This window comes from Blennius ocellaris (assembly GCF_963422515.1).
Source record: "Blennius ocellaris genome assembly, chromosome: 3".
NCBI lineage: Eukaryota > Metazoa > Chordata > Actinopteri > Blenniiformes > Blenniidae > Blennius > Blennius ocellaris.
In genome coordinates this window covers 27,817,727-27,845,039 of record NC_137652.1, presented here as the reverse complement: position 1 = coordinate 27,845,039, position 27,313 = coordinate 27,817,727, and the positions used below count along the sequence as shown (strand labels likewise).

The window sequence follows — 27,313 nt, the reverse complement described above, 5'->3', positions numbered from 1 at the left end:
GGTGAGGGGATAGAGGAGAGGAGAGGGAAGACAGAGATAGACTGGGTGGGGAGATACATACAATACCCTTGTTAGTACTACATACATTTCTTTTTTTTCTTTTTTTTACAGTAATCACACTGATCCAAATATTTCCAACTGTCATGAGATTAAACCAGCCTGAGCAGCTCTATCTGGATAGCAACATTTTCTAGCAAGGGTATAAATTACCAGGTAGGCAAAACAACAAAACAACAACAACAACAAAACAAAAAGCAAAACAACAACAACAATGATGACAAAAGCAAAAACAAAATGACACAAAACAAAGAACAAAAAACCATGATTTTGATTATTGAAAGAACAATAGCAGAAAATATGAAAAGTCAGCAGCAAATCTCATCAATGAGGAGTGTCTGTGTGTGTGTGTGTGTGTGTGTGTGTGTGTGTGTGTGTGTGTGTGTGTGTGTGTGTGTGTGTGTGTGTGGTTTGTCCACTGGATGTGAATGGAACTGTTGTGGGGGGGCCCGTGTCTCAGGTGTGGTTAACTACATTTTGTCACGCAGGGTCTTGAGGGGATCAGCTGGCTTTCGGGGTTCTGCCGCTGGGCAGCGGTAGAACGCCCGGGCCCCCGCCACCCCCCAATTTTAAACCAAATAAAAAACTTTAATTGTGGTTCAGTTTTTGGCTCAGTGGCTGTGAGGTTCACATCTGCATTTTCCTTCAGGGAATACAAACCTCCTGGTTAAAGGTTAATATCTCAGGTAAGCCGTCAGCACAGAGGGGTTAGGTTGCCCGTGGCATCCCCTCAACCTACGGTGCACCGCAATAAACAACAGAAACTCAACACATCACCATGGCAACGGCCAAACAAAGCGGCGGGAAGCATTTCCCACAATCCCCCGCCCTCAGTCCTGCTCTGTCGCGTGCTGCGCAGTCACGTTCCAGCTGGGTAATCTTATTCTAATTACACCTCGGCTTGTGCCACAACTTTCTCTTTTAATGCTGAAACAGTTCAGCGAAGTGTATTTCAGAAAATATTAGAAATAGAGCTCAAGGTTAGAAATGTTGAAACGTTAAAACACCTGATTGACGTCGCAGCGTAACTTTTCTTCATGTTCTTAAGGGTCCTTTACTGTTTATTAACTGTTTATTAACTGTTTATTAACTGTTTATTAATGCCCCAACGACACTTCTGGACTCCTTTAAGAAGACTTGGGGGTTTCAGGTGAGCTCCACCTCTCTGTGTGTGTCTCTGTGTCTCTCCGTGTGTCTCTGTGTGTCTCTGTGTGTCTCTGTGTCTCTCTGTGTGTCTCTGTGTCTCTCTGTGTCTCTGTGTCTCTGTGTCTCAGTGTCTCTGAGTCTCTGTGTGTGTCTCTGTGTCTCAGTGTCTCTCAGTCTCTGTCTTCTCCTCTGTGACTCAACGTTTGTCTCTTTTCTCTTGTTGAGACCAGAAGAACTTCATTTAATGTCTCTGGACTTCAACCTCGGTGGCTGAAACACACAATGTTGGCTTTAATGTTGTTTTATACTTGTTGGATTTTGATATTATCGACTGATTTTCCAGTCTATATAATTTTAATGCTTTATATCCTACTTCCTGTGGCTATAAACTGTTTATATTAATGTGATCGCTTGGCTGAACTGTTAAAGCAGAAACAAACACCATGCATGAAAAAACGTCATATTAACCTCACAGCTGTTAAAATATCAGAGAACTTACCTGCAAAACTGCTGAATATGCTCCAAAATATTAGAAGCTATATTAAGAATGAGCAGAACGACTCAAATAATTACTATGACAGTAGGTTTTATTTTGCTATATACATGCTTTTTAAACAAGTTTTTTATTGATCCATTTAAAAAAAAAGTTTTCCTTTGAATTTGATCCATCAGTGACTTTTCCCCCCATTTATTTATTCAAACTCCACAGAAACTGCCGGTTCAGGTATTCAAACCATCAGCCTTCAGCTGACAAATCAGGATTATTGCTAAACCTCGTCATTAACTTGTGGCTGTCAGCTATTCTTTATCGTACAGCATGGTCAACTTTTAACTTGGTGACAACTAACTGGTCAATAATAAGGATTCTGACACGGGAATAATGAACAAATGTAAACACTTTAATTCATTTTTAACAGTATTTATAAAATTACAAATTACGTGGTGATTTTATCAGGCGTCAGTACTGAAATGCAGTCATGAAAGTGATACCGATTTAATTTGTTATGTAATAAATGCAACATTTAAAAAGTGGCAATTACAAGCAGAGAGCAGCGAGTGGGACGGTACTATACCTTCAGTGGAAGAAACGGAGTCAGTAACAATATCGATGACTTTTTCCTGATTAATTTGGTTTGATTATGTTCCAGTGAGGAATTCAGAGTCAGGAAAACTGAATGGAAACATTAGAGACAAGCCAAGGAGGAGTTATTGCTGTTGTGATTCAAATATACACAGGAACTGCTGGATAAGAGAAACCAAGCTGCACATCTGTGAACGTCAAAGTCGTTGAAGATCATAAAGGATCCATGTTGTTTCTCCAGATATCAAGACGCTGACGCCTGCAGAAGATCAGACCAGGAACTGCAGTACTAAAGACATGGATCTCATCAATAAAGCAAGTTTATTTGATGTATAACAAAGTTCAGTTTGTCAGGAAAGGACTTTTGTTAACTGAGTAAAATGCAAACATGTGGAACACCTTTGCTGATTTAAAAAAAAAGAAAAGAAAAGAGAGAATATAATGATGACATCTCTATATAACAAAGACTCCAAAGGGCCGAGAAGAAGCGGAGCTTCTGGTTTGTGGGGATCCTGCGCTGGAGGAGGGGAGACCTGGAGAGATGGACTCGAACTCTCAGCCTGTCAACTACCCAGGTTAGTGTCAACGATTCACACGCTTGAATAACCAACAAATCAACTACGCTTCCTCCCGCGGCTTCAAAAGGAATATTGCTCCGGCTTTTCTCTCTGATGATCCCAGGACTTCAACAGCTTCAGTTTGACAACCAAGGAATGCTCCTTCCACACAGCATCCTGGGCGGCTTAGACGATTTCAGAGTTTACCTGGAAGCCCGAAGAGAGACCGACGTAAGTGCACAACTTCTTTTTTAACACCCCCGAAACACTGCAAACGAAGCGATACACACGTGCAATGACTTTGACGTTACTGCATTTCGTAACCCAACCTCTCCTCTGTTCTCCCTCGACCGATGAAGTTGGTGAAGCGGATCCCAAAGTCGGCGGGAGATCCACTGTCTGCGGTCGCAGGACGCCGCCGCTCAGAAACCGCGGGGGGCCGGAGCGCTCCGGGTCACAGGAACAGAGAAATCAATGCCCTGCGTCACTGGGACACACACATGGAACGGCGACGGCGACAGCAGAACCAATTATCTGGTGGGCAGGAGTGCATTTCAGAAGAAAAGCAGAAATACTAAGGCCCTGTTTACTTGACAACATTTCACGTGACAACAACCTAATCCGTTAAAGAAAAGGAGTGTGTTTACACTGCAGCAGGGGACACAGGGACAACGATGTAATTAGTCTACCAGGCCATGGGAGGGCGCTGTTGCTTGAGTTTGTAATGAAACCACACAGAGATGTGTGCAGAGAAGAATACACTATAAACATGAAAAAAGTGGAGAGAACCCGACACCGGCATGGGCTGATGATGCATCAACTATTAAACTACTGATATGGACGATAAAACTAGAATACTGACCGAGTCATACCACTGTGGGCCGCCATGTTTGTTTACAAGGGATGGAAGGGGACGGGAGGGGGAGAGTTGCGCATGCGTAGTAACTGTCTAAATAGCCTCCAGCAGTCTCTGCAGGATGGATGAGCGGCCGTGAAAGAAACTTTCCACCTTGGGAGCCGGATTACAAAATTCACGGATACAGTGCATCCGCACACTGGTGTCGTGTAAACGAACCCCCCAACAGGGAAGAAAGTTTTGCAGATACACTATTAATCGTGTAAACAGGGCCTAATTGAACTAATTTACTCAAATGGCAGATTGGAAGCTCGCGCTCTGATGTGGATAAAATATAGATGAAAATGTCTAATGTTTCCTGAAATGTGTCGTATCTGGTGTTCTTTCAACCGTGTGGAATCTCAGTAACAATCGGTTCCCTTCCACATTTGATGAGTAGATTTTTATTTTTATTTTTATTTTTTTTTTTAATTTAAAGCCATGAAATGGATTAAATTGATCCTTCGGGTGTGCAACCATGTCTTATGTTTCTTCCCTTTCATTTCTAGAGCTGCTTGACAGTCCAGTTGAAAATCTACTGATGAACAAAGCGAACCACTTCAGAGAAAAGCAAGAAGAGAAGGAGCTATTGAACCGGGTTCTGCCGCTCGTCCAGTCTGGTTATGTACGCTTTCCTCTCGTGTGCACAAGTTTGATAACTGCATTTCAAAGCAGTTTCTCTGTAGGTATTTTTATTTTATTTTTAGTGTTCCCTTTGTGCTCTCGCTTCTCAAGGGTCCTCGTGTGGGCAGTGAATTCTGGAGCTTCCCACAGCGTTATGGAGATGAAGTGAGTGGTATCACGGCCACTCTGACTCAGGCTGAACTGGGGAGGGGGCGAGCCGCCACACACGTGGGGCAGCCCTACCGCGTACGTCAGGAATCCGGTAGGCTTACGCTGCCTCTTGGTTTATGGCTCATTTCCACGATGTTTCCACTGGTGTTTGGACGTTAAAAAAACGAACTCGTAGAAGTCATACCTCCACCAACGCCACCTTGCAACAATGACAGAACATCTTCATGTATTTAAACTAAATGAAGATGTTCTGTCGGTTCCGATTCTTTTGCGTTACCTGAACGCACCGCTGGAGCGGGTTGGCACGTGATTGGCTGAGAGTGGAGAAGGTGCTAGCAGTGTGCTAGCAGATGGCTAAAGGCTCCATGGCAACAAGATGCTGATCTCCTTTGAGCTCCATGAGGTGCCTCTCATGGGACTTTTTTTTTTTTTTTTTTTTGCAGTTTTGGGGGATTTTTTCATGCAATTGGTGTTAATAGTTTTTGTGAAAAGTTGGTGAAATGCATATGTACATATTGTAAACATATAATACAATAGATGCAAACCAATATATACATGCAGACAAAAACATAACCTTCTTAGCGAAGGTAATTAGGATGAATTAGAAAACAATGTGACGTTATTTTCATGTTGTGTAGAATGACAATAAAAAGCGTGAATAGTGACACACTCATTCATACTTTCCGTTCCTGTATGAGACGAATCCTGTGTCGTCTTGTTCCCACCCTGTAGGACTTGTCCACGGTGAGACTTCACATCCGGTCTCTCAGACTCGGGGCCAGAGTTCGTACCTACGGCACCAGATGGAGGAGCTCGGGGAGCTTTTATCGGACGTCAGGAAGCCAGTAATGCAAATTACTCTTAACATTCATGCCAATATAACCTCGAAAGTCGTCAGACTTTGGCTTTGTCTAAAAAATGCACTCATTTGCACAATTATTCCAACAGTAAGTCAAATCCTTTAAAAACGTATTATAATGGACTGAACTCATTCCGAGTCACACACCAGATGGCCGTAACAATGTAAACACAAAGAGACGAGCACATTCCCCCCAGTGGGACCTTTGAGGTCACCAATTAGCCTCGACCGCATTCTTTTGTTTTGGGTGGACACCTGAGTACCTGTAAAGGAATAAAGAAATAAACCCAGACATGAACAGTTTGAACGCCATGATCAGCTGCATGTTGATATGTAATGTTTGATTCTTACAGTGTATTTTGTGGCGCAGTGAGGCTTTCTGTCGGACAGATTCAACGTAGCGACACTGCCTCGCCTTGTTTTCTGTAATCTTTCGCACATTCACGCCACCACAAGGCTGCTTCACTGTCCTTGCAATGGACGCCTTGGGAGAAAGAAAAGGACTGTATTATTATATTACTGCAGCAACATTGAAACATGATGATTGTCAGCCAGGGTCAGTTGAACATTTATGCAGTTTTCCTCCTGAAATGGAGATCGGAGCCCAAAATTCAAGTTCCACATTTTGTCTTTTGTAAAAATGAATTGTGTCTTTTCACTGCGTGCTTATATTGTGACTAAACACAAACATCCAGAGTGTTATGAAACCGTTCATCCCACTGAAGCTGCTCACACCTACAGGATGCCCAGGTTGCTACAGCTGCACCCCCCTAATGAGTCTGTTTCTTCGCAAGCAGCTCGCCCAGGCACCAACACACACCGACACACTCCAGTGTGTACAAACCTGCAAATTACACGTTGCATGGGATGTACAGCCCGGTGTGCACATGCACCGTGAGATGAAAACACTGAAAAGGTACAGTTATGAAATGCGGAGTGTGCCCAGTCATACACATGCAACATTTAGACCCGCGAGGGCCGACGGAGCCAAAAGAAAGAGGGACAAACCCGCCCTGCATCACAATGACTCCATCAGCACGAAGAGACGGTGAAGAAAACACTTAAACCCAAATGTACTCCTCTGCACAGCCAGTTCTCATTTTGGATTATTTACACCCAGAGGAACAGGTGCTGATTATTATATCTTCAGAATTCATGTTTTTATTATGAATTTTCTACGCACACACACACACACGCTCGCACAAGCACACGCACACACACACACACACACACACACACACCGTCTGCACTTACACACTTGTGTTGGCACAATGAGAGAAAAGGGGTGTGATATAGTTTGTGGCGGCGGTGACTGATGTGATCTCGGGGCCTGAAGCACCTTCTGGCAGACGCAGGGAAGCAGATCGTCCCGTCAGCAGGATGATTTGTTCGTGGCGGAGTGACAAGCGCTGGAAGAGCGAGGGAGACGACGGTGACACTCGGGGCTCGTTATGAGAGAAATTGTTGACAACACTGAGCCAAGACGGGAAGAGATTTCAGATAAGAGGGAGGAAGAGGAGGCCAATAGAATGGGTTTGCATTTACTGGTCGTCTCTCTGCAGCCAAACATTATTCAGTTAGTTTATCATGGACAAGTCGAAGGACGTTGTTTGTGCACCGCTATAAGCTTCTGTGTTGCTTCCATTGAAAACGTACTTTTTCTTTTCTGCGACATCCTTCCCATGTGAAATGAGGAAGAGCCTTGACCACTATGCAATACAAAGACTAACACTGTTGAATACACATTTTGACCTGACCTCGTCTTTTTTTTCATATACGTGTGTGTGTGTGCCAATTTGCCTGCAGGACATCAGCAGACTGGAGGTGCTTGGTTCCAGAAAGCCTTTCACGTTGGGTCAGCGTCCCCGGATGCAGATGGAAGAAAAGCAGGACGAGGACGAGGCAAAAATGTAAGTCGTTTTTTTTTTTCTTTTTTCCTGCATTGCCAGTTCTGTTGATATTAAGAAGCTGTTGTCCAATTTTTCTTTTCTTGGCTGCTCAGGCCTGATCTATGGAAAGCGTGAACATGATGTACGAAATAACACACAGTGCATTTGGCTTCATGAATATAGATTAGACTAATGTACAGTGTGCAACATAATTAACTGTGAAAATGTCTATTCATAACACACGTTCATAATTGGATTTTAGGTCATTAGGTCATTGCTTTGAATTTGCAAAGCAATGACCCACGTTGCATTTTTTTCTTTTCTTTTTTGCAAAATTCACATTTATCTCATTGTTGCAAAGTGTCTGATGTGATTTCATCATACACGTCTTGTCGCCGTATTGTTCCTGTTGAACACACACAAAAAACGATTGCATTATCGTGCAATTTTACACCGTTTAAGATCCTATATCTTATTGAAATGAGGCTGACACTGTCATCCCTGTCATAAAGGTTTTAAGAAACGGTGAATCTAAGCCGTGTTTTAACTGTACAAGCACGTCGCTCGTTAATTCAAGAAATAGCGGTTGTGTCATATAAACCATTCTCCAGTAACATCAAATAGGAATATTTTAAAATGTTTAAAGCAAAGCACCATGAACATATTTCCCGCCACTACCAGAAATGAGTTCTGTAGGTATTTATGGATAAAACAGGGTCTAATTACTGTAGTTACTTTAAATTTAGAAAATTAGATTTTCTTGCCTGTGTGGGTACATTCCTATGCCCCCAAACCAACCGGAGTCAGAATCCAATCACCTGTTAAACAGCGTCATTGTCAGGATTGGTGGTGAACAGGATTCAAACGCCAACTAGTCCGGGATGTAAATTGAAAATAAAGTTTATTTGAGTCGCTCCAACAGTCCGTGGCGAGGGATCGGAGAAGCGGAGGCGGACGTCACGGAGACGGGATGTTCCCAGGAGGCCAGAGCGGCGCACACCGGGACTGTACGGGAGAACAAACGGGGGTCAGAATACTGAGCAGCTTCCACACACGAAGCGAACAAACTCATAACAATGAGCACGAGGGGCAGAGTCTAGGTACCGCAGAGTAAACGTAACGATCTTGCGATGAGAGCCTTGGATCCCGGTCCTTAAATACTGGCTTCCCTCATTCGCTTCAGGTGTGCGTCCTGCTCCGTCCGCTCCGCCTACGCTCACACACACCCACACACACACGCACACACACACACAAAACAACTACACAGTAGGCGACCTGCACGGGTTGTGACAGTCATAGCAGATCAGTGATAAGCTGTTTTAATGCCACGCTTCCTGCAGCTGCGGGTGATTCTTAGTGGACCAAAGCACGACCCCATCACCTTTTATTTAAGGAGGCACAGACCGATCAACTGGAGTGAAACATTGCATTGTCTCCGTCCCTCACTATGTAAACGCAGTTATCTGGGTGTGTCACTGTGAGGAAGCTTGATCCTGCTCTCGCGCTGTCGTCCGCAGAGATTCCCCGACAGGCGACCGTGACGTCCAGGTCGATGCTCTCTGCGTGGCGGCCTTGAGGGTTTGTGGCCAGCTTGCAACATGGACCGGAAACTCTGCTGTGAACCGGGTATGAAGGAGATTTTTATTTAGCTAGTGGCTTATAAGCCTTTACTCAAGTGTGGCTTCTTTTAGTTAGAGAGAGAGGTGAAGAGGGGCATCCTGTCGGGTTTTTTTTTTTTTAATTTCCACACATGAAACGCAGCATTTAATCAATCTATCCATCTTCTATCCTGATTTGACCCAACTTGATGTCTCTGGATGCTGTGTTCAATTCCAGCTTGCTGTTGCGTGAAGGACAGGGCACACACTGAACACACAGTCGCACAAACACTCACATTAACACACACATGCATTAAGTCCCTTTTCTGGCCCGCCGTGAGAAAACTCCAGCTCAGGGAGAACATGCAGCCGATGTTTGCATTGTGAGGCGACAGTGCTTAACCTCCTCTCTGAAACTCTCCCACAGTATTCTTACTTAATGTCATTTTCTTTACTGACTGACTCAATAAAATGTAAATTGAAGGATCCACAACATTAATCACAATGATGGCAAAATGAATACCAACATTTGGGATGCAGCGGGATGCCAAATTCCACATCTACCCTGCAAATGTGAAAATAAACGAATTCAGCGGCATGTGATTCATTCGCCTACAGAGATGCTGTGATCAGGCGTCGGTTAATGAATCATGACTTGTGTGTTTTGTGCCATGATTCGTTTGTTTTCTCCTCTCTCTTCGACGCTCCTTCATCAGGGAGAAGTGGCCATCAGCAGCACGGTGATCTTTGAGACCTTGACCGGCGACGCAGCCACGTCCCGCCTGGAGCTCCACAACGAAGGCAGCGCCGCCATCTACTTCAGCTGGCACAAACTTCCCACGAAGCACAGCTTCCGTGTCCTGCCCGCACACGCAACGAAGCCACACTTCTACTTTGATTCTTGCCCTGGTACACACAGTCACAAACAAAAACATTTGCTCTAACCGGTGCTGAACTGCCCTTTTCATTTCCGCTTGCTCCCCCCTCTCAGGTGTGATCTGTCCGGGTGACACACACCGGGTGGAGTTCGTATTCCGGCCCGAGGAGGCAGGCGTCGAAGCCGAGCGTTGGCAGCTCCACACCCATCCCGTGCTGCTGCAAGGAGCGTCCATCCAGGTCACACTGCGGGGGCTGGCGCTGCCCCGGGATCAGACCGCAGATCAGAGGCTCTTGCTTGAGGTGCGGCTGTAGGACCTTTCACTGAAAGTCGCGTTTGCTTCCGTCTTATACGTCGTGTTTCACGAGCAGAACAAGCTGGAGAAGGCCGTGGCGGCAAAGACGTGTCGGTCCATTGTGGAGGAGGTGATCCTGGGGGTCCGCTCCCCGGAGAGACCCGGCTCCCCCGAGGAGCGCTACCTAACCGAAGAACATAAGTTCCTCGTGGAGAACCCGCAGGTGAACGGCTGCCCCTTCAAGTGACCTCCTTCAAGTGACCTCCTTCCAGAACAGAATGTTCCTGTGGTGACGGAGGTTATCGATCTATCGACAGACTCAAACAAAGCACCGGCCCCATTTCCTTTGTTCCTCCCGCACGAGGATGTTCCAGTTTCACAGAGCGCTGATGTGTCACACATTTCAGGCAGAAAAGTCTTTTGTTCTCATTTATTTCAGTCCGAATCTTAGTCACACCAACTGATTCAGTGTCAGCTATCTGGCACTGGAGGCGAGAGTCTGAGCAGACCATGATGGCTTTCCCTATATTTCACTTGAATAAGAATTATTGGCAATAATAAACAATAATGAAACGACAAATGATGATATCCCAAAGCTGTCCATGTTGCCAGCAGAGGCGTTGCTTCAACATATAAACCCGGCTTTAAATTAATAAATTTTTAACGTTTGCTTGCTGCTTTGGCCGGATGGGGGCCTTTTTCCCGGCCAGTTTTGGGCCACGGACCTTATGTTTAACACGGCTTAGATCATCATTTGATTCAATTACTGTTTCGCTATAGATATTTTTGAGAAAATTATCCTTTTTGGCTCATCTTTAATGGAATTGTTCAGAGCGTTTAAAAGGAAGTTTGATATCGTCCTTAATAGACACGAAAACAGTCAATGCAAAACGATAAAAGGAAGAGCAGTGAATCTTACTACAACGGACAAAAAAATAGGTTTAAAGGTCATTTAAAGCTCATAAAAGATCAAGACGACAAAAACAAGTAATAAAAACCAGGTGAAACATTTAAAACCCAAATTTTTTATAAAATATTAATATGACAAAGAAAGAAATTCCCAAATTAAAAAACAGATAAGAAATATTAATTATGACCCAAATAAGTAGTAGAGTGGAAAAAGAAAAGAGATATCTCAAAAACAATATAAAAAAAACCATATAAGAATCGAATTATGATGTTTGAAACAATCAAGTAATGTGAACATTTTAGTTTTCCTTTCAGCTGGCATGTCTGTTCCCCCTGATACTGACCATCCATCCATCCATCCATCCATCCATCCATCCATCCATCCATCCATCCATCCATCCATCCATCCAAACTGAATGTATTTTCAGTTGCCGTTTGTTCATGAGCCGGTGGAGAATCTGAAGCGCCTGTGGCAGGAAGTGACTCCAGGACACTCCTGGGACATGTCGATTGATTCGCTCCGACAGGTAAAATGCAAAAAGATTCGATTCACAACGATGCAATGGACAAAAGCCAAATGGATTTATCCCTTTTCACTTAATTCATCACCCCTGAGGCTGTGCTGTCGGTGCCTGATGGAGAACCGGGCGAGGGCCGTCTCACCAGAGAAGAGGGGTTAGCGCGGATGAACTCTCTGCTTCTGCAGCTTTCTGAATCTACTGGACCGAAGCACCACCACCTACCAGCGAGCACTCTGGGGTGAGACATGAACACAATCACTCCGTTTCTTTTTTCCAACAGTCCGGGGCCTTCTGTGGAGCTGGAGTGACACCCACCAGTTGGCATCGGGTGTCTGGAGCCAAGCTAAAGGGCAGTTTGTCATCCAGAACCATCCCTTCCCATGAGTCACGCAGCTCGGCTTTCATAACATCTTGCTCTTGCAGTACATTACACCTGCCCCGCCAGTGAGCAGTAGTGAAGTGTTGGCGCCCCCTGCAGGCAGCAGCTGATGAAGAGGCTGCTGGAAGGGATGGCTGATGAAGCCTCACAGCTCAGAAACCTGCTGGGCCTCCCGCTGAGCGAGACGTGGGCCGATAGAAGCCATCACTCCACCACCTCTGACTCCGGTAGGACTCGCACGCCTTGGCCCGGATGCGAGGTGGTTGGCGGGGTGATGGGTTCTGGTCGCTTTCACCTTGTTTTACACCACAGTTCTGTCTGATGCAAGCAAAGACGAAGAAGGTGAAAGGACGGGGCGTAGGGCAAGAGCCACATGGAGAGACGACAACACACGGAGGTCCAAGTCCCCCGGAGCTGAAAGCTCTTTTCAGGTGAGAAGAATCTAGAACTGAAAGAATGATCTGTGTGTGTGTGTGTGTGTGTGTGTGTGTGTGTGTGTGTGTGTGTGTGTGTGTGTGTGTGTGTGTGTGTGTGTGTGTGTGTGTGTGTGTGTGTGTGTGTGTGCGTGCGTGCGTGCGTGTGTGTGTGTGTGCGTGTGTGCACGTGAGATTGAAGACGGAGCCAAACATGACAGAGAATCACAACACTTTCAGCCACAGAGTGGCAGCAGAGTCTCACCTTGAGATACCAATACCCTGCATGTTAGGTGAGAATCACTTCAGCTGATCCAGACATGACTCACCTTGTCTCAGCAAGCTGTCAGTCCTTCACTCGTCCTGTTGCTGTGCTACTGCTGACTGTGTCTCCACACCGTTTGGTCGACGACTGGCTTCATTTTCAGTTGACACTTCCATCTGCAGAACCGGGTTCCGATGGCCTTTCACAGCTATTGTAAACTGGATTCCTTCAAACACTGAAGGATTTAACCAAGTATCTGTATTATGTGCTTATTCAATGTCCTATGGGATGTAATTGTCCTGAGAAGACGAGCTGCTGGGCCATGGTGGTGCCGCCCCACCTGAAAAATCCTTGCTACGTCACTCCCATTATCCACCATCCACCTTCCATCTGTACGGCCGCATATTTTTGCCGGCTGACTTTCTCGTCTGTGTGGCGGTCGAGCCATGAAAAGGTACAGCCTGTCGCTTCCAGGGTGCCATGGTAACCCAACACTGTGTGAGGTATTGGCTCCTGGACTGCTCCACGCCAACGACACCGACACATTAGCCTCAGCTGCAACAGCACAGGGCGCGCCATGGAATCTGTCTTGGTGGCTCATGAGGCCGTATCGATCAGGGACTCTGTGGCAGGTTTTTATCTCGTGCATGATGAACTCAACACTGACCAATCTGTCTCGTCCCTCATGTCGAACCCCCCCCCCCCCCCCCCCCCCCCCCCCACCCCCATTACTTTTCCGTAGGAGACCAAGAGACCAGGCAAAAGAAGAGACGAGGTGGGGAAAAGCTCGAGGGCGAAGCCTGGAAATGAGTTGCCGGTTGATGCTCGTTCAGAAGACGCCAGTGAACGAGCTCCAGACGAAAACCAAGTGAAACTCATTTACACAAGGCTTCTGCACAAAAAGGCAAGTACAGAAATGTCTTATAAGGCATTGTTGTGTCATTTACGTCAATATTCCAAGTGTGTTTTTTTTTACTGTGAGCACACTCTAGAAATATATGGTGTATTAATTGACTGATGATTTCACTGAGATTGTTTGGTCTAAAGCAGGGGACTAAACATAAGGTCAGTGGGTCAAAATCGGCCCATAAAGGCTCCAATCCGGCCAAACCAGCAAGTAAATTATAGAAATTTGTGACGCTGCCATGGAAGCTAGTAAAAGCAGCATTTGTCTCAAAGCCATGCTGTCAGACTGAGTTTGTAAAAGCAACCAGAATGCAATTACTAATAAAGTTGTTTGGACATTTCACCATATTTTGCCACCGAATGTTTCATTAAAATTGGCTTTATGTTGAGATCGTGGTCATTTTCCATTGTAATTGTGAGAGTATCAACATTTTCGTAATGTATAATCTGCACCACAACAAAAACAACAACAACAAACATTTAAAGTTTCAATTAAAAGTTTATTATGGCACTATTCTCCCGGTCCGACCCACTCAAGATGAAGTTGGCCCCTGAACTGAAATGTGTCTTACACTCCCGGTCTGGAGACTTTACCACTCTTCACCAGACCCACAGAAAACAATAGAATCATGTTGCACAGGTTATTTATTTTCACTGTAAAGCCCCATCATGTTGCCCAAGCACACAGCTCTGTTCATACCTGTAAGCAGTTACAGATACTGATTAACCTCCTAGGCTTCTTTTTGGACTGTGTAACCCACATCACATGCAAAACCCCACAGAAAAAAAATCACATACACATCCTCAAAATGTCAGTATTAGAAATGTGAAACTAAATTAAAATGAATCCTGAAAAACTCACAAAAGCTGTATGATGGGCTGAAGGTTTGATGAGGGAGAGAGAAAGCGCAGACATTAACACCTCATGTTTCTCAATATTGAGACATGTTCATCTTTTTTTTGGCTCTTCATGTGTATTAGTAGTGAGTTAGTCATTTTGATTTTTTTGTTTTTTATTATAGTTTCTTCATTGTAACAGCAGGTTGTGGTCTTCATGCTGTTGCCACATTAAAATTGAACTAACCTGAAGTCTTCATCCACGAAACAAACCTGTTTTTAATTTAACAGAGGAAATCAGCGACCCCATCCTGAATGAGTGTGTGATTCTTTCATCATTCATTTTCCAGGTTTATGCCCTGATGGAGGACTTTGTGGGCTCCCTGTGTGACCTGGCGGACGAGGTTCGTTCGGGAGACGAAGCAGCAGGCGCGCAGCAGCTCCATGAATTAACGCATGCGACGCTGGCACACTTTACGTAAACTGACGTCGAATGGGATTCACGCTGTCGTCAAATCAATAAACTGTATTTCTATGGCACCAGGCGGGTCCGAAGTGATTCGTGTTTCCTTTTCGTTGACCGTTCCTTGGACGGTTGCGCGCCGCGCGCTCGACGCGTTCCTGTCCCCCCCTCCCGCCCCGCCTCGTTACGCTCCGGGTTGTGATCGCCGTGCGTGCCTGGCCTGCCGGCTGCAGAGTGCGTGCGTGTGTGGACGGTGCTGAAGTGTGTGTGTGTGTGAGAGAGAGAGAGAGAGAGAGAGAGGGAGAGGGAGGGAGGGAGGCTGAGTGAGCCGCGCGCCGGGTGCTGTTATCCTTGTCCTATGCGGATTTCAGCGCTGACGGTGCGGCTCGTGCAGGCCGGGATTCGGGCGCTGGAGGCGCCTGCGCTGCGCTCCTCTCCTCTCTCGCTCCTGCTGGATGGACTCGCTTGCGGAGGGATAACTGCGGTCCCGTAACCGCTTAGTCGATCCCAGGAGCGGGGTGGAGAGGGGCGGGGTGGGGGTGGGGGTAGGGGTGGGGGGGTGGGGGGGACATTGACGTTGAAGATTCGGAGAGGAGGAACAGGAAAGGAGGAGAGAGGCGATGCTGCTCCGCGCGCAGGACGAGGGATGAGCAGCGGACATGGTGAGAGGCGTGTTGTTGGAATCTGTAGCTCACTGTCCAGGCTGTCCTCTCGGCTTTCTATGGAAGACAGCTCCTGCTACACATGGCACAGGGAATCCACCGCAGGAGGGGGCGTGTGTGTGTGTGTGTGTGGGGGGGGGGGGGGGGGGGGGGGCATTCCCATAGAGACAGTGTCCTTTAACTGAGAATCTGCTCGTTTGACCTCAGTATTCACCTGCTCCGTGCGGTCATCATCATCATCATCACCATCATCATCATCATCATCATCATCATCACCATCATCATCATCATCATCATCTTCATCATCATCATCACCTGGTTTCAGTTTCCACCTCAAAATACTCACGACCGCGTCCACAACGCGCCTGCGCGGCTTCAAACGTGGACGACGCGGTGACGCACAGCAGCAGCTTCATGCATCAAAACCTCCACTACTGACTGTAGTATTCTGACAAACGCCATGCATGTCGCTTTCTGCTTGAATGATGCACACGCACACGCACACGCACACACTCAGCCGGCTCCATGGAGATCTGAGCGTCACCACTTGTGAACGTCTTCCAAGCAGCCGGTGTTGAGTTAGTAAATGTGGCCCAGGTGTCGTTTGAGTCGCTGCCTGCGTCCATGAGTCGTTTAAAATGAAGTGCATATGGCTGAGTCAGAGGAATGTCTCGGGCTGTAAATCCTCCATGAGGCTGTCGGAGGTCTGCTCGTATTCTTCGAGCACACCGACCGGTGGTACTTCGCTGTCCCCAGTGTCTTGAGTGAAAACCCACAGTATCGTCTGAGAGAGTGGAAGGCGTCAATATTTCCGTTCTACTACGGAACATTGTGCAGATGATATCACATCAATTCAAATAATCTTGAGCTCACCTCGGACCTGTTTGAATTCACATTCTTGATTCAGGGCTCGCCAATCATATTCACTGATGTGTATTATTGGTGTTTTGAACCCGCAGGACATCCGCAAAGTCTCTCGTCCCCTGCCGCCTCAGCTTTTAAACTGTGGAACACAGCGGTGTCATGACCCCCGAATAAACCGAGAGCAGTGACTTCAAAGGTGTGCAGAGACAAGAAACAGCTGCTGACCACCTTCGTGTGTGTGTGTGTGTGTGTGTGTGTGTGTGTGTGTGTGTGTGTGTGTGTGTGTGTGTGTGTGTGTGTGTGTGTGTGTGTGTGTGTGTGTGTGTGTGTGTGTGTGTGTGTGAGCTGAAGATGATTGTGCAGAAAGGTGATACTGGTTGAAGTTGCTGAGCAGTACTTTCTTTGTTGTGTTCTCTCTCTCTCTCTCTCTCTCTCTCTCTCTCTCTCTCTCTGTCTCTCTGTTTCTGCTGATGTTTACTTTCCAGCAGGTTTCCAGTCGCTCTGACTTGCTGGTGAAGTGACATTAAAATCTCAGCTGTCAGTTGACGTCATAATTCATGCGTAACCATTGATAAATCACTGAGTGGAGCTCATGTGCAACACCTCTGCTGACGTTAAGCCGTCCAATCTTTTTCCAAATAAATCTACACATCACTATTGTAAATGTTGAATGAATATATGAAAAAAAAGACCAAACTACACACGTTTCATACATACGTATTTACTTTTGTGAGACAGAAACTGCATTGGACCTTGATGATGTGACCTTTCTCAATCAGGTTGAATAATTAGCCTGCAAAAAAAAAAGGGGGGGGGGGGGGGGTGAAAGCCAAGCAGTTGGTCTGTGTGTGCTGTACTGGTGGATTACATTAAACTGAAGTTTATTACGCAATCCCTGGAAAGAAACGCAAATGTGCATGATGCACAGATGCACAGTGCATCTGTTGTGGCATAACGCGTGTTGGATAATGAGGATTTTCAGATGCAGTTGTAGCTTTAAAATGAAGTGTAAAAAGTATTGTTAAAACGAAAAAAACAAACATTTCAAAGAGTTCTTTTTTTATCTCATAATCAAAATACAGAATGTAGAATTGATAAATATACATATATCAGATTACTTCACTACTATTCAAAACAAGATTCCATCTTCAGTGGTCTTATTTTTCTGAATAATGAGCCGTCTTTTATTATTAAAATGATTGAAGAACATGTCATGTCATTTTGCCGTGACTGAAGTGAACTCTACTGTTAGTTCAACTATCTCTTTCTACATCCATGAATCTTCTGCCAACCTCATCTTTCTTTCCCCCTTCGTTCAGGATGAACGAAGGGGGAAAGAAACCTCAGCGCGTAAAAAGACGCAAGATAAGATTTCGTTTATTCACATAACTGAATATGACAACACAGGTGGCTGAAGTTGGCTTTTCAAAATACAAAACTGATGACGTTTTTGCAGAGTAGAATATGAGTAGGAGTCCGTGCGTGTGTGTGTGTGTGTGTGTGTGTGCGTGTGACACACACACACACACACACACACACACACACACACACACACACACACACACACACACACACACACACACACACACACGGACTGAATGAATGAATCCAGAAAGACGCCTCATCAGACCCCTGAGCACCAGAGCGTTTCTGTGACCCACTCTTAGAGGAAAGGGCCCCGATTTATGAGCTCATTCCTCACATCCACTGTCAGTCGTTGTTCCAGTTTCATATCGATTCTGACGGCTGAGACATGAATCAGTGCAAGTTTCACCAAGAGCAGTGAGTTTTCAGTTGGACAGCGACATAATCCAGATTGGACATGTTTTAGTAAGATCTTGAATCGGTGCAACGGGGCGATGTCGAGGTTCCACCAGAGGTGCCAGACATAAAACTGGCCAGCGAATTGTGAAAAAAAAAGTCTAAGAAGAGCAGTGACACAACACAACAAAGTCTGAAAGCCATGCTCTTGGAGTGATTTTGTAAAAACTCCCAGAATGCAATAGCAATAGAAGTTATTTCACTGTATTTTGCACCAGAAGGTTTCATTAAAAATGGCTTAATGTTGGCAGATTGGAGACATTTTTCATAGTAATTGTTTGGTTTTTTTGTTAAAATATCGACTTTAACACGTATACTCTGCGTCACAACAACAAGAAAAGTTTAAATTTAAGATTATGGCACTATTTCACTGATACTCTGAATGAACTGAACCAGACTGTGTTTGACACGCTGTGTTACATCCTGGCTTGATTTCCAACACAGCAGAACTACATGTAAAGTGCAAACACAACTTTCAGGGTTTCTTTTTCTCTCAGTATGAATAATTATAATAGTTCTAATTCATTCACTGAGGATCACACTGTTTTACAACCGTAGACGTAACACGACACTGACACACCCAAGTTGAGTTATCTTTCATCAGATTGGCAGAATGAAGCACAAGGTCAAGATTTTTATTGTATTATTTTATTTATTATTTGGATGTAACAAAATTGAAAGATAAAATTGGAGTTGGCATTTTTTTTGTTTTAGGTTGTTTTTTTTCAAATTTGTGAAAACATAATTCAGGCATTTTCAAAAACAAATTGATTTGGAATTTTCCATTATTTCTCATTATTTTACTGGTACCAGGTGAAATTGGAGTTTTGACGCTCCTGCTCAAGGACTGTTTGTGATGTTGCCATTAAGTTAAGGGGTTTAAACAACTCTCCAAAGCATTCGTGTATTTGTGTGTTGTGTGCTGTGACATCGGTGCGAGGAAAAGCTCTGACATCAGCACTCACCTTATGAGTCTTTATCTCTTTCTCACAGGGGCGTTCTTTAACTCCTGACTGAGGAGAGGAGCCGTCGTTGGCGTATCTACCTCCTCCATTCACCCCGGCGTCGCCTCCTTCCCTAAATCCGTTGCGCGTCTCTTCTTAACCCGTCCCCCCATCCACAGCTCCCGTCACCATGACAACCTCAGCCCTTCGCCGACAGGTGAAGAATATTGTGCACAACTACTCAGAGGCCGAGATCAAGGTATCGCAACTGCAAGCCCTTCAAGTTTCATGAAATGACAAATGCGTAGAGCAGGTCAGACGACCTGGTCAGGAGCTCCAGCAGCCACACTGTTTCTGCTCATTTTCTGCGCTTGAATCTTTGAGATCGCTTATTTGTTTTGTAGGTTCGCGAGGCCACGTCGAATGACCCCTGGGGGCCGTCGTCGTCGCTCATGTCGGAGATCGCCGACTTGACCTTCAACGTGGTTGCGTTTGCGGAAGTCATGGGTATGGTCTGGAAACGGCTCAACGACAGCGGCAAGAACTGGAGACACGTCTACAAGGTGGCTGAAACAAAGGACGTTTCTAAAAATGTTTATTATTTTTTCTGCTGCTCAGATCTACTTTATGTCAACTGTTACTCCTGGAGTCTGATCACAACCACGACCTCTGTGTGTGTGTGTGTGTGTGTAGAGTTCAGGTGCAGCACAAATAGTAATTTTGGCAGAATTACTCTGGTAATTAGTATTTTTGACTCCAGGCTCTGACTCTGCTGGATTACCTGCTGAAGACGGGATCGGAGAGGGTGGCCCAACAGTGCCGTGAGAACGCATTCACTATCCAGGTAAACTCAAGAGCAAGAGCCCCCCCCCCCCCCCCCCCCCCCCCCACAAACACACACACACATCTTTAAAGATAACAAAGAAATGTAATTCACTGGATGGTTTAAATGATTAACAAGGTCTCATATAAACTCAATGGGGATTTCCTGCATTTTTTTCTTAATCCTATTTCACGTTGAAAGCTTCTCGTCACCGACAAAAACACTGTCAAAGAACTGCCTGTGTGTGGTTCAAGCTACAAACGGAGATGGAGTGCTCTGGTTCATCGATGACATTGAATTTGAAACCTTTGGTTCAGACGCTGCGTGACTTCCAGTACGTGGACCGCGACGGCAGGGATCAGGGGGCAAACGTGAGGGAAAAAGCCCGTCAGCTGGTGTGTCTCATCCGGGATGAAGAGCGCCTGCGGCAGGAAAGGAGCCAAGCCCTGAAGACCAAGGAGCGAATGGCCGGGGGCGGCAGCGGGGGAGGCGGGGCTGTGTACGGAGGCATCCCGCCGTCGTACCACCCGGGCAGACGGACAGCCAGCCCAGCATGGCCGTGCTGTACGGGGAGGAGTTCAGCCGCTCCAGGGGCTCGCCGTCCTCCTTTAACTGTGAGTACCGTGGAGCCTGAAGTCCAAACTCTTCCTTGGAACTGCAAACATTTCACTTCAGAGTGGACCACACTGTGCTGGACAGCGTTGGACAATCCACGCAGAGATTATCTTTAGTGCAGCACAGGCCAGGAAATACTCTAATCAGCCCCAGCGTCGTGTCTCTGGGCTTTTTACAAACACTCTCTTGTCACGCTTGTTATTTCTGAAGCCTTTCGATTCCCTCTGCAGCCTCGTCTTCGTCGCCCCGCGCCGCCTCGGACCTGGAACAGGCTCGACCTCAGACCAGCGGGGAGGAGGAGCTGCAGCTTCAGCTGGCTTTAGCCATGAGCCGAGAGGAGAGCCAGAAGGTAACATCACACACACACACACACACACACACACACACACACACACACACACACACACACACACACACACACACACACACACACACACACACACACACACACACACACACACACACACACACACACACACACACACACACACGTCATAGTGTGTCTCAATGATTCCAGTAATCTAAATGTTACCGAACCATTTTGAGCATTTGCCCATCTTCATCCCTGTTACCATGGCGATGGATGAAGACGCACAGCCACAGATCGCTTCAAGCCTTCAGCCAAAAAGAGCATCTTCAGGTAGAAAACACACCTTGCAGATCAGTGTAAACACACTAATCATCTCCCTGTGGCTTCCTGATCGTTTTGTCCTCATCCTGTGTTGTCCTATATTTACCATCAACTAAGCAATAATGTTGCTGCTCAATTTTTGTTGTTGTTTCAAGTTTTGCAGAAGATTTGGCGAGATTTTTCCTCAGACTTAACTAAATATGTCAACACAAAGAGCCACTAGTCCTGATTTGTTTGTTTTTCCCTCACCAAGCTGAAGTAGTGTTGCTGCTGATGCCCATGTCTGTGTGTGTGCGTGTGTGTGTGTGTGTGTGTGTGTGTGTGTGTGTGTGTGTGTGTGCGTGTGTGTGTGTGTGTGTGTGTGTGTGTGTGTGTGTGTGTGTGTGTGTGTGTGTGTGTGTGTGTGTGTGTGTGTGTGTGTGTGTGTGTGTGTGTTTGCGTGTGTGCGCGCTCACTCCCATGGCGGTAACGCTGATGACGATGCCGCCCCTGCAGGAGAAGCGCTGTCGCCAAGGAGACGACTCGCTGTTACAGAAGGCCCTGGATGACAGCCGGAGGGAGAGCCACCCAGGGACATGCGAGGTGAGCTGGACCACGCCTGGAGCTCCGGGTGTGGGCACAGGCATTGGACACGAGGGCAGATTTGCACCGAAAGCCGGGTCGGTGCACTTGTGGGTGGCTGCCGGCGGGCTTTCAGAGAGGGAAGCTGAGCGTGTGGTGTTGGCCCGCGAGGGAAAATGAGGGGAAAACACACGGATCAGCACAAAGAGGGAGGTGTGTGAGAGGAACAGCAGGAGGACGAGGCGCCTGCTGAATGATAATGACTCTGTCCTGCCTAACCTTGAGCTCGGCGTGACATTTCCCTGAAAACATGCGCCCTGTCGTGTTGCACATCAGCTCTCTCACTCACGAGTCTGTCAACAAGCCTATCAGCATCAGCTGCCGCCTCACGGAAAGGTCCCCCGTTGTAATTTTGTCATATTATACGCATATCGCTCCCATCGCCGAGAGCCGGGAGCATTCCAAACATTGCTTTGAAAATTATATTACAGCTTCTGAATAGCCATCAAACACATGCCATATGTCTATATCTGATGACAATTGGCCTGATTCTTAAATTTAGTGCAATTTAGAAATGAATGGTGCAAAATCCCCTCCTCTTATATGTTTTAAAAGCATAGTCTCTATATAAGCCTGATTATAAAAACATAATGTTCTTTTTACATTTATCACCCTCTACCTTTGTATGACAAAAGTCATGCTTGTGGAGCGGACCTTCACCAGGTTGGACCCACTATGGCCCTCGTTCTTTGGGGCGTCGATTGAACACAATTACATATGACGGCCGTAAAAATTAATCTGAATTTAGCAAAGTAATTTAACACGATAGGATCTTTGCGACCTGCTGCAAAAGATCAGAAGATAGAAGATATAAAAGAATGGAAACAATAGAAAAAAACAACACTCAAGTGATTATAAGGATCATCATATCAAGTACAAAATATCCCCCACAACATCAGCAGGAGCAGCTTGAGCTTCTCACAGGACTGATCTGTGTTTTTCTTCTTATTCATGGCAACGGGAGGTTTTCCCAGGTCTGCTCTGGATCCCAGGTCGAGCTGTCAGACCCCACATTGGAAATCTGTGTCAAAAAACAGACAAGGTTTTCTTGTCATTGCAACAAAATAGCGATTTTATTTTATTGTATTAAAATTTTCGTCATCAAAGATCCATTCACTCCATTGCAGTCTTGATTAGCTCAAATGTAAGACTTGTTTTATTTGCTTGAATGTTTTAGATCCCCCATTTTTCATGAAAATCAAATCAAATCCTATCATTTTTACATTATTCGAATAAGATGTTGTTTTTTAAGGGGAAAAAAGGGAAAAGTTTGGCACCAATTACACTTTGAATCTGCAGAAGCAGATATAATCGTGCTTATTTCTTCCTCATTTCTTTAGTCCGCCATGTTGGACCTGGTCGACATTTTCGGGGCCCAGCCTGAGCCTCCAGCTGCTCCTGGTGACCCCTGGAAGTCAGCTCAGCCCCGCCGTGACGTCAGCTCAGACCCGTGGGACTCTGTAGGTCGGTGGCTCGTCACAGACTCAAGTGAAGAGCCTTCTGGTTGGTCCAAAGTGCTCACGGACCAGTGTCATGTCATCTCACAGCGGTCCGCTCCAGCACACCTGCCCCCGGTAGCCCCTGGACGGCCCCGCCCCCTTCCTCCGACACGTCTAATCCCTGGGCTCCCCGTGACGACGCTCGCTCCGACCCCTGGGAGGCGGCGCCCGCGTCGTCCAGTCCCGTCAACGACGCCTGGGACAGTCCCACGGACGGAGGTGCAGAAACACTCGGCCGTTCCACGTTCGCGCAGTTCGTCACGATTGTCGTGTGGATTTACTTTCATGTTTTCCGTCAGACGTCGACGGGACGGATCCGTTCTCTGCGCCCGATGAAGAGAAGCGCCAACAGGAGGTCCCGCGGGTGTCGTCCCCTCAACCCGCGAGTCCCACAGGTACTCTGATAGAAGACCGCCAGGTGTACGCTTTACTGCTCAGTGGACTTTGAGAAGAAATAAAGAAAAATTAAGTCGACAGATTGGACTCATTCAAATGCAACATACATATTTGTGGATTCTTATTTGCACTGAATTTGTTTTGAATTAAGCATTTGGCTCCAACAAACACTATGTTGAGTCATTTTTCTTGAATTTCAGAGAGTATTATTCTTTCTGTTGCAGATTCAGAGTCACCTGGAGTCCAGCCGGACTCTGACCTGTTCCCTGCGCTGGACCCTCAATCGGACCCATTTGGAACTGATCAGAACATGAAGCCCCAAGTGAATGGACGAGAGTCGTCCAGCCCGGAGATGTTTGACCTGTCCCGGCTGGCGCCGCCGCTCAGCGCCCCTCTGACGCGGGTGTGTCGGACTCCAGAGGCTTTCCTCGGACCGACGGGGGCGTCGCTGGTCAACCTGGACACCCTGATCCCGTCGAACCCTCCCAGCAAGACGCACAATAACCCCTTCCTTTCAGGTAACCGGCGCCGGTACACTTCGCGTCCGTGTCGCCCTGCCATTTCAAAGTCTTTCCAACCGGAACGTTCTGTCTTCACAGGTCTGAGTGCCCCTTCGCCCACAAACCCCTTCCAATGTGACCAACCTCGTCTCACCCTCAACCAAATGCGGCCATCCTCCACCTCCCCGCTGCCCCCCCACATGCTGTCCTACAGTCCGTCGCTGCCCCTCCCCCTGCTCCACCAGGCGCCCGTCCTGCCCTCCTCGTTCACCCAGCCTCCCGCCGGACTCCTGGACCTTCCCTCCAACCTCCCGCAGCCCCTGCTTCCCCTCTCGCCACGGCCAGCACAACGTACTCAGTCACAGACACAGACACAGACACAGACACAGACACACAGCCACAACCCCTTCCTCTGAGACCCCTGCAGCCTCCACGCTCCGACTCTGCAGGAGGACGACCACACAGTGGACTTCAGCCGGAGTGATCTATGCTAACGACAGTTGAGCCGAGCTTTAATGAGCCTGGATCCTGGTCTGATGTCATTGTGCACATTTGAAGTCGACAGAAGTTGGACAGGATGTGTCTTGAGTCGGTCTGACGACACACCAGCTGCTATAAAACCTGAACTCTTGAAGAAAAGCTCACTCGCGCGCGCACACGTGCACACACACGCAAACGCACACGCACACGCACACACACACACACACACACACACACACACACACACACACACACACACACACACACACACATACTCATACACTCACAGGCACATCGACACGAACACGAACGCAGCACCAAACTAACAGGGTGTGTCTCGAGAGCCCCCCCCCCCCAGAGACGGAACGTTTTCCTTCAGAGGGCTGCAAGGAAACCAAATACTTTGATTGTCCACTAAAATGTACCAGGATCCTTACCGCTGCTGCTTCACCGACAAAAGCATGAATGCATCCCTTCCCCCGAGACTGCAAACTATTCTATCCTGCTGAGCACTTGAGACAAGTTCCTCAAATAAATCTTCTTTTCTCTGACCAGTCCATCGGTATCCGGAGCGTTTTGTTGCTGGAGGACGGGACTTGTAAGCTTCAAATGAACGTAGCGCGTTGCTCAAGAACTACACGACTCCTTCCCAAATATATACGTGATGATATTTATTTGGAATTGCCTTGTTATCTTTCGAAACTTATCAGAGCTCAGTTGTTTGCCTTTCAAGGCCACAAGCCCCAGCAGTATCCAGGTAGATTTAAAAACTGAGCCAACTGGCCTCAGCGAGACTTTACCGACTCCGTCCGGACCGGAACTGATCACTGATTGTAAACCACCCAGGACTCCCGTGTGCGTCTCCACACACGATTTAACTTTAATAAAACGGAAGGCATTTAAACTGCAACTTTAACTGACAGGGCAATCAACAATTCCTCATATGAGGATAAAAGGAAAATCTGAAAACAGGTCAATGATGGCAGATTATGACCCGACGTAGGCGAAGGACCGGGAGGATCTGAGATGAATGAAGGTGACGAGATATCTGGTCGTCACTGCACTGAACCTGGACTTGAATGTGAAATGCCTGCCAATAGACACACACAGGCTCAGTACATCTGTATTTAATAGAATGATACTGCTATATTATGAAGTATTATACCAATAAATGGATGGTGTTTGCATCGGTTGTCTCGATTGATGAATCGCTCGCCGTTCTCTTTCGATCGTTCCCGCTTCATCTCACGAGGGGCCGGAGATCATCTCGACCCTCGTGAGGCCGACACTCGGCGGATATTAGGATATTCTTCTGACGCCAAACACACGTTTTCATCCCTCCATCTTCTATCTCGCTTCATTCAAGGAGATCAGGCGCAGAGTCAGTTCTAAAACAGGAGATTAGTGGAGATCAAAGATGTAAATCAGCTGGTTAAAACACGTTTTTACACACAATCACTTTCTACTGGCAAAACTATAGTCAACATTTAACTTCCTTTTTTTTTTTGCCCTGTGGGGGAAGTATTTGTAGATTTCATGCAAACTACTATTTATTCCTTTATTTATTCTTGGATTGTGGAGATAATTGTTCACTTTAACTTATTTTCTCAGTTTTAATAAAAAACATCATTAGTTTACTTCTTCCTCCACAAAATGTTTAACATTTAAACCACCATTTGTTCTCAATACATTTTGAACATCCTCCTGTAGTTAATGGATAAAATGCCAAAGGGGTTTCTTGATGATTACATTGTCGGCCAGGGATTTCCCTGGGAGTCGAAGGACGTCTCAGGTTTGTGGATCACCAGTTTGAAAAATTGTCTTCTCTTTGCTCTGTTCTTTTCTCACTCAACTCTATCGATGTTTCCACCTCTTGAGGTTCTGCAATGCTTTTCTCAAGAAAACGGTTTATTCTTTCAGTGCCGCCAGCATGAGGGACAGTGTTGTACTGCGTTTTATACCCACTGGGTGGCAGTGTAAACACAGTGTGAAGGGTATTTCATCGCTCCAGATTAAAGCTCGGGGTCCTGGAGCACTGGGATCAGCCCCAGCACCTGAGGGCCGTTTGGAGTCAAATACAAGCTTCCGGTGGGAGGAGATCAGAGAAAACGACACACACACAAGGAGGACACACAAACTCTGCACATGACAGTACTAGCCACGACACCACTGAGCCGAGATCACGGTGTTCTTGTGTGTTTAAGTATTTTACTGAATCCAATTGTACATGAATTAACCCGGAGTATCGTCTGCTCTTCTAAGTGTTTAGTCAGAAAGCTTTCCTCATGCGACTATTTACACAAATGAAACTGGAATAATAGGACCAGTGAAAATCCCTGAGGTGATCGGTTTTCATGGAGAAAAGATTTGCTCTCGTCGCGAAATTAAAGAAGTACTGATATTTCTATGTTTAGTCGCAGCTGCCGGAGAGGAGGAAAACAGGCTTTTCCCTGTCAGCGTGTCAGAAATAACACGTGATTCTCATCCGTGTATTCCGTCACAACATAAACTCAAGCGGCCGCAGACGCTGAAAAGGTCAAATATCTAAATATCTGCTATTCCCAGAGTGAATCTGGGAAATCCAATCAAGGCTGCACACCGAGGCCCACTTCCACACTTATCTCCTTTCTCATGCCTGGCGTCTTCGTCCAAACAAAATCAAGTGCAGTGTGATCGCAGATCCAAACAGCTGCAAGCGTCCCGATGCCGTAAATC

The 27,313-nt window shown here is 46.5% G+C and overlaps 2 protein-coding genes across 2 annotated transcripts in view; both read left to right on the top strand.

Moving 5' to 3' along the window:
* mycbpap (mycbp associated protein) overlaps positions 1-15,235 on the top strand; it is a gene marked incomplete at both ends in the record, with an annotated part of 16,501 nt that extends 1,266 nt beyond the window's left edge. The window contains 12 exons of the mRNA XM_080516523.1: positions 4,246-4,361; positions 4,472-4,622; positions 5,264-5,376; positions 7,197-7,300; positions 8,797-8,905; positions 9,594-9,786; positions 9,869-10,056; positions 10,126-10,292; positions 11,958-12,085; positions 13,370-13,440; positions 14,630-14,683; positions 15,137-15,235. Coding sequence (XP_080372649.1) covers positions 4,246-4,361; positions 4,472-4,622; positions 5,264-5,376; positions 7,197-7,300; positions 8,797-8,905; positions 9,594-9,786; positions 9,869-10,056; positions 10,126-10,292; positions 11,958-12,085; positions 13,370-13,440; positions 14,630-14,683; positions 15,137-15,235 — 1,493 coding nt within the window. The remainder of the gene's footprint in view (positions 1-4,245; positions 4,362-4,471; positions 4,623-5,263; positions 5,377-7,196; positions 7,301-8,796; positions 8,906-9,593; positions 9,787-9,868; positions 10,057-10,125; positions 10,293-11,957; positions 12,086-13,369; positions 13,441-14,629; positions 14,684-15,136) is intronic.
* A 3,988-nt stretch (positions 15,236-19,223) lies between these two features.
* Positions 19,224-24,534, top strand: epn3b (epsin 3b; the record flags this gene model as incomplete). Its single annotated transcript, XM_080517174.1, is given in 12 exon segments — positions 19,224-19,292; positions 19,438-19,596; positions 19,794-19,877; positions 20,174-20,396; positions 20,399-20,470; positions 20,702-20,820; positions 21,598-21,684; positions 23,064-23,187; positions 23,271-23,441; positions 23,522-23,617; positions 23,843-24,136; positions 24,218-24,534. Coding segments are annotated over 12 exon segments (1,815 nt in total).
* Between the last annotated feature and the right edge of the window lie 2,779 nt (positions 24,535-27,313).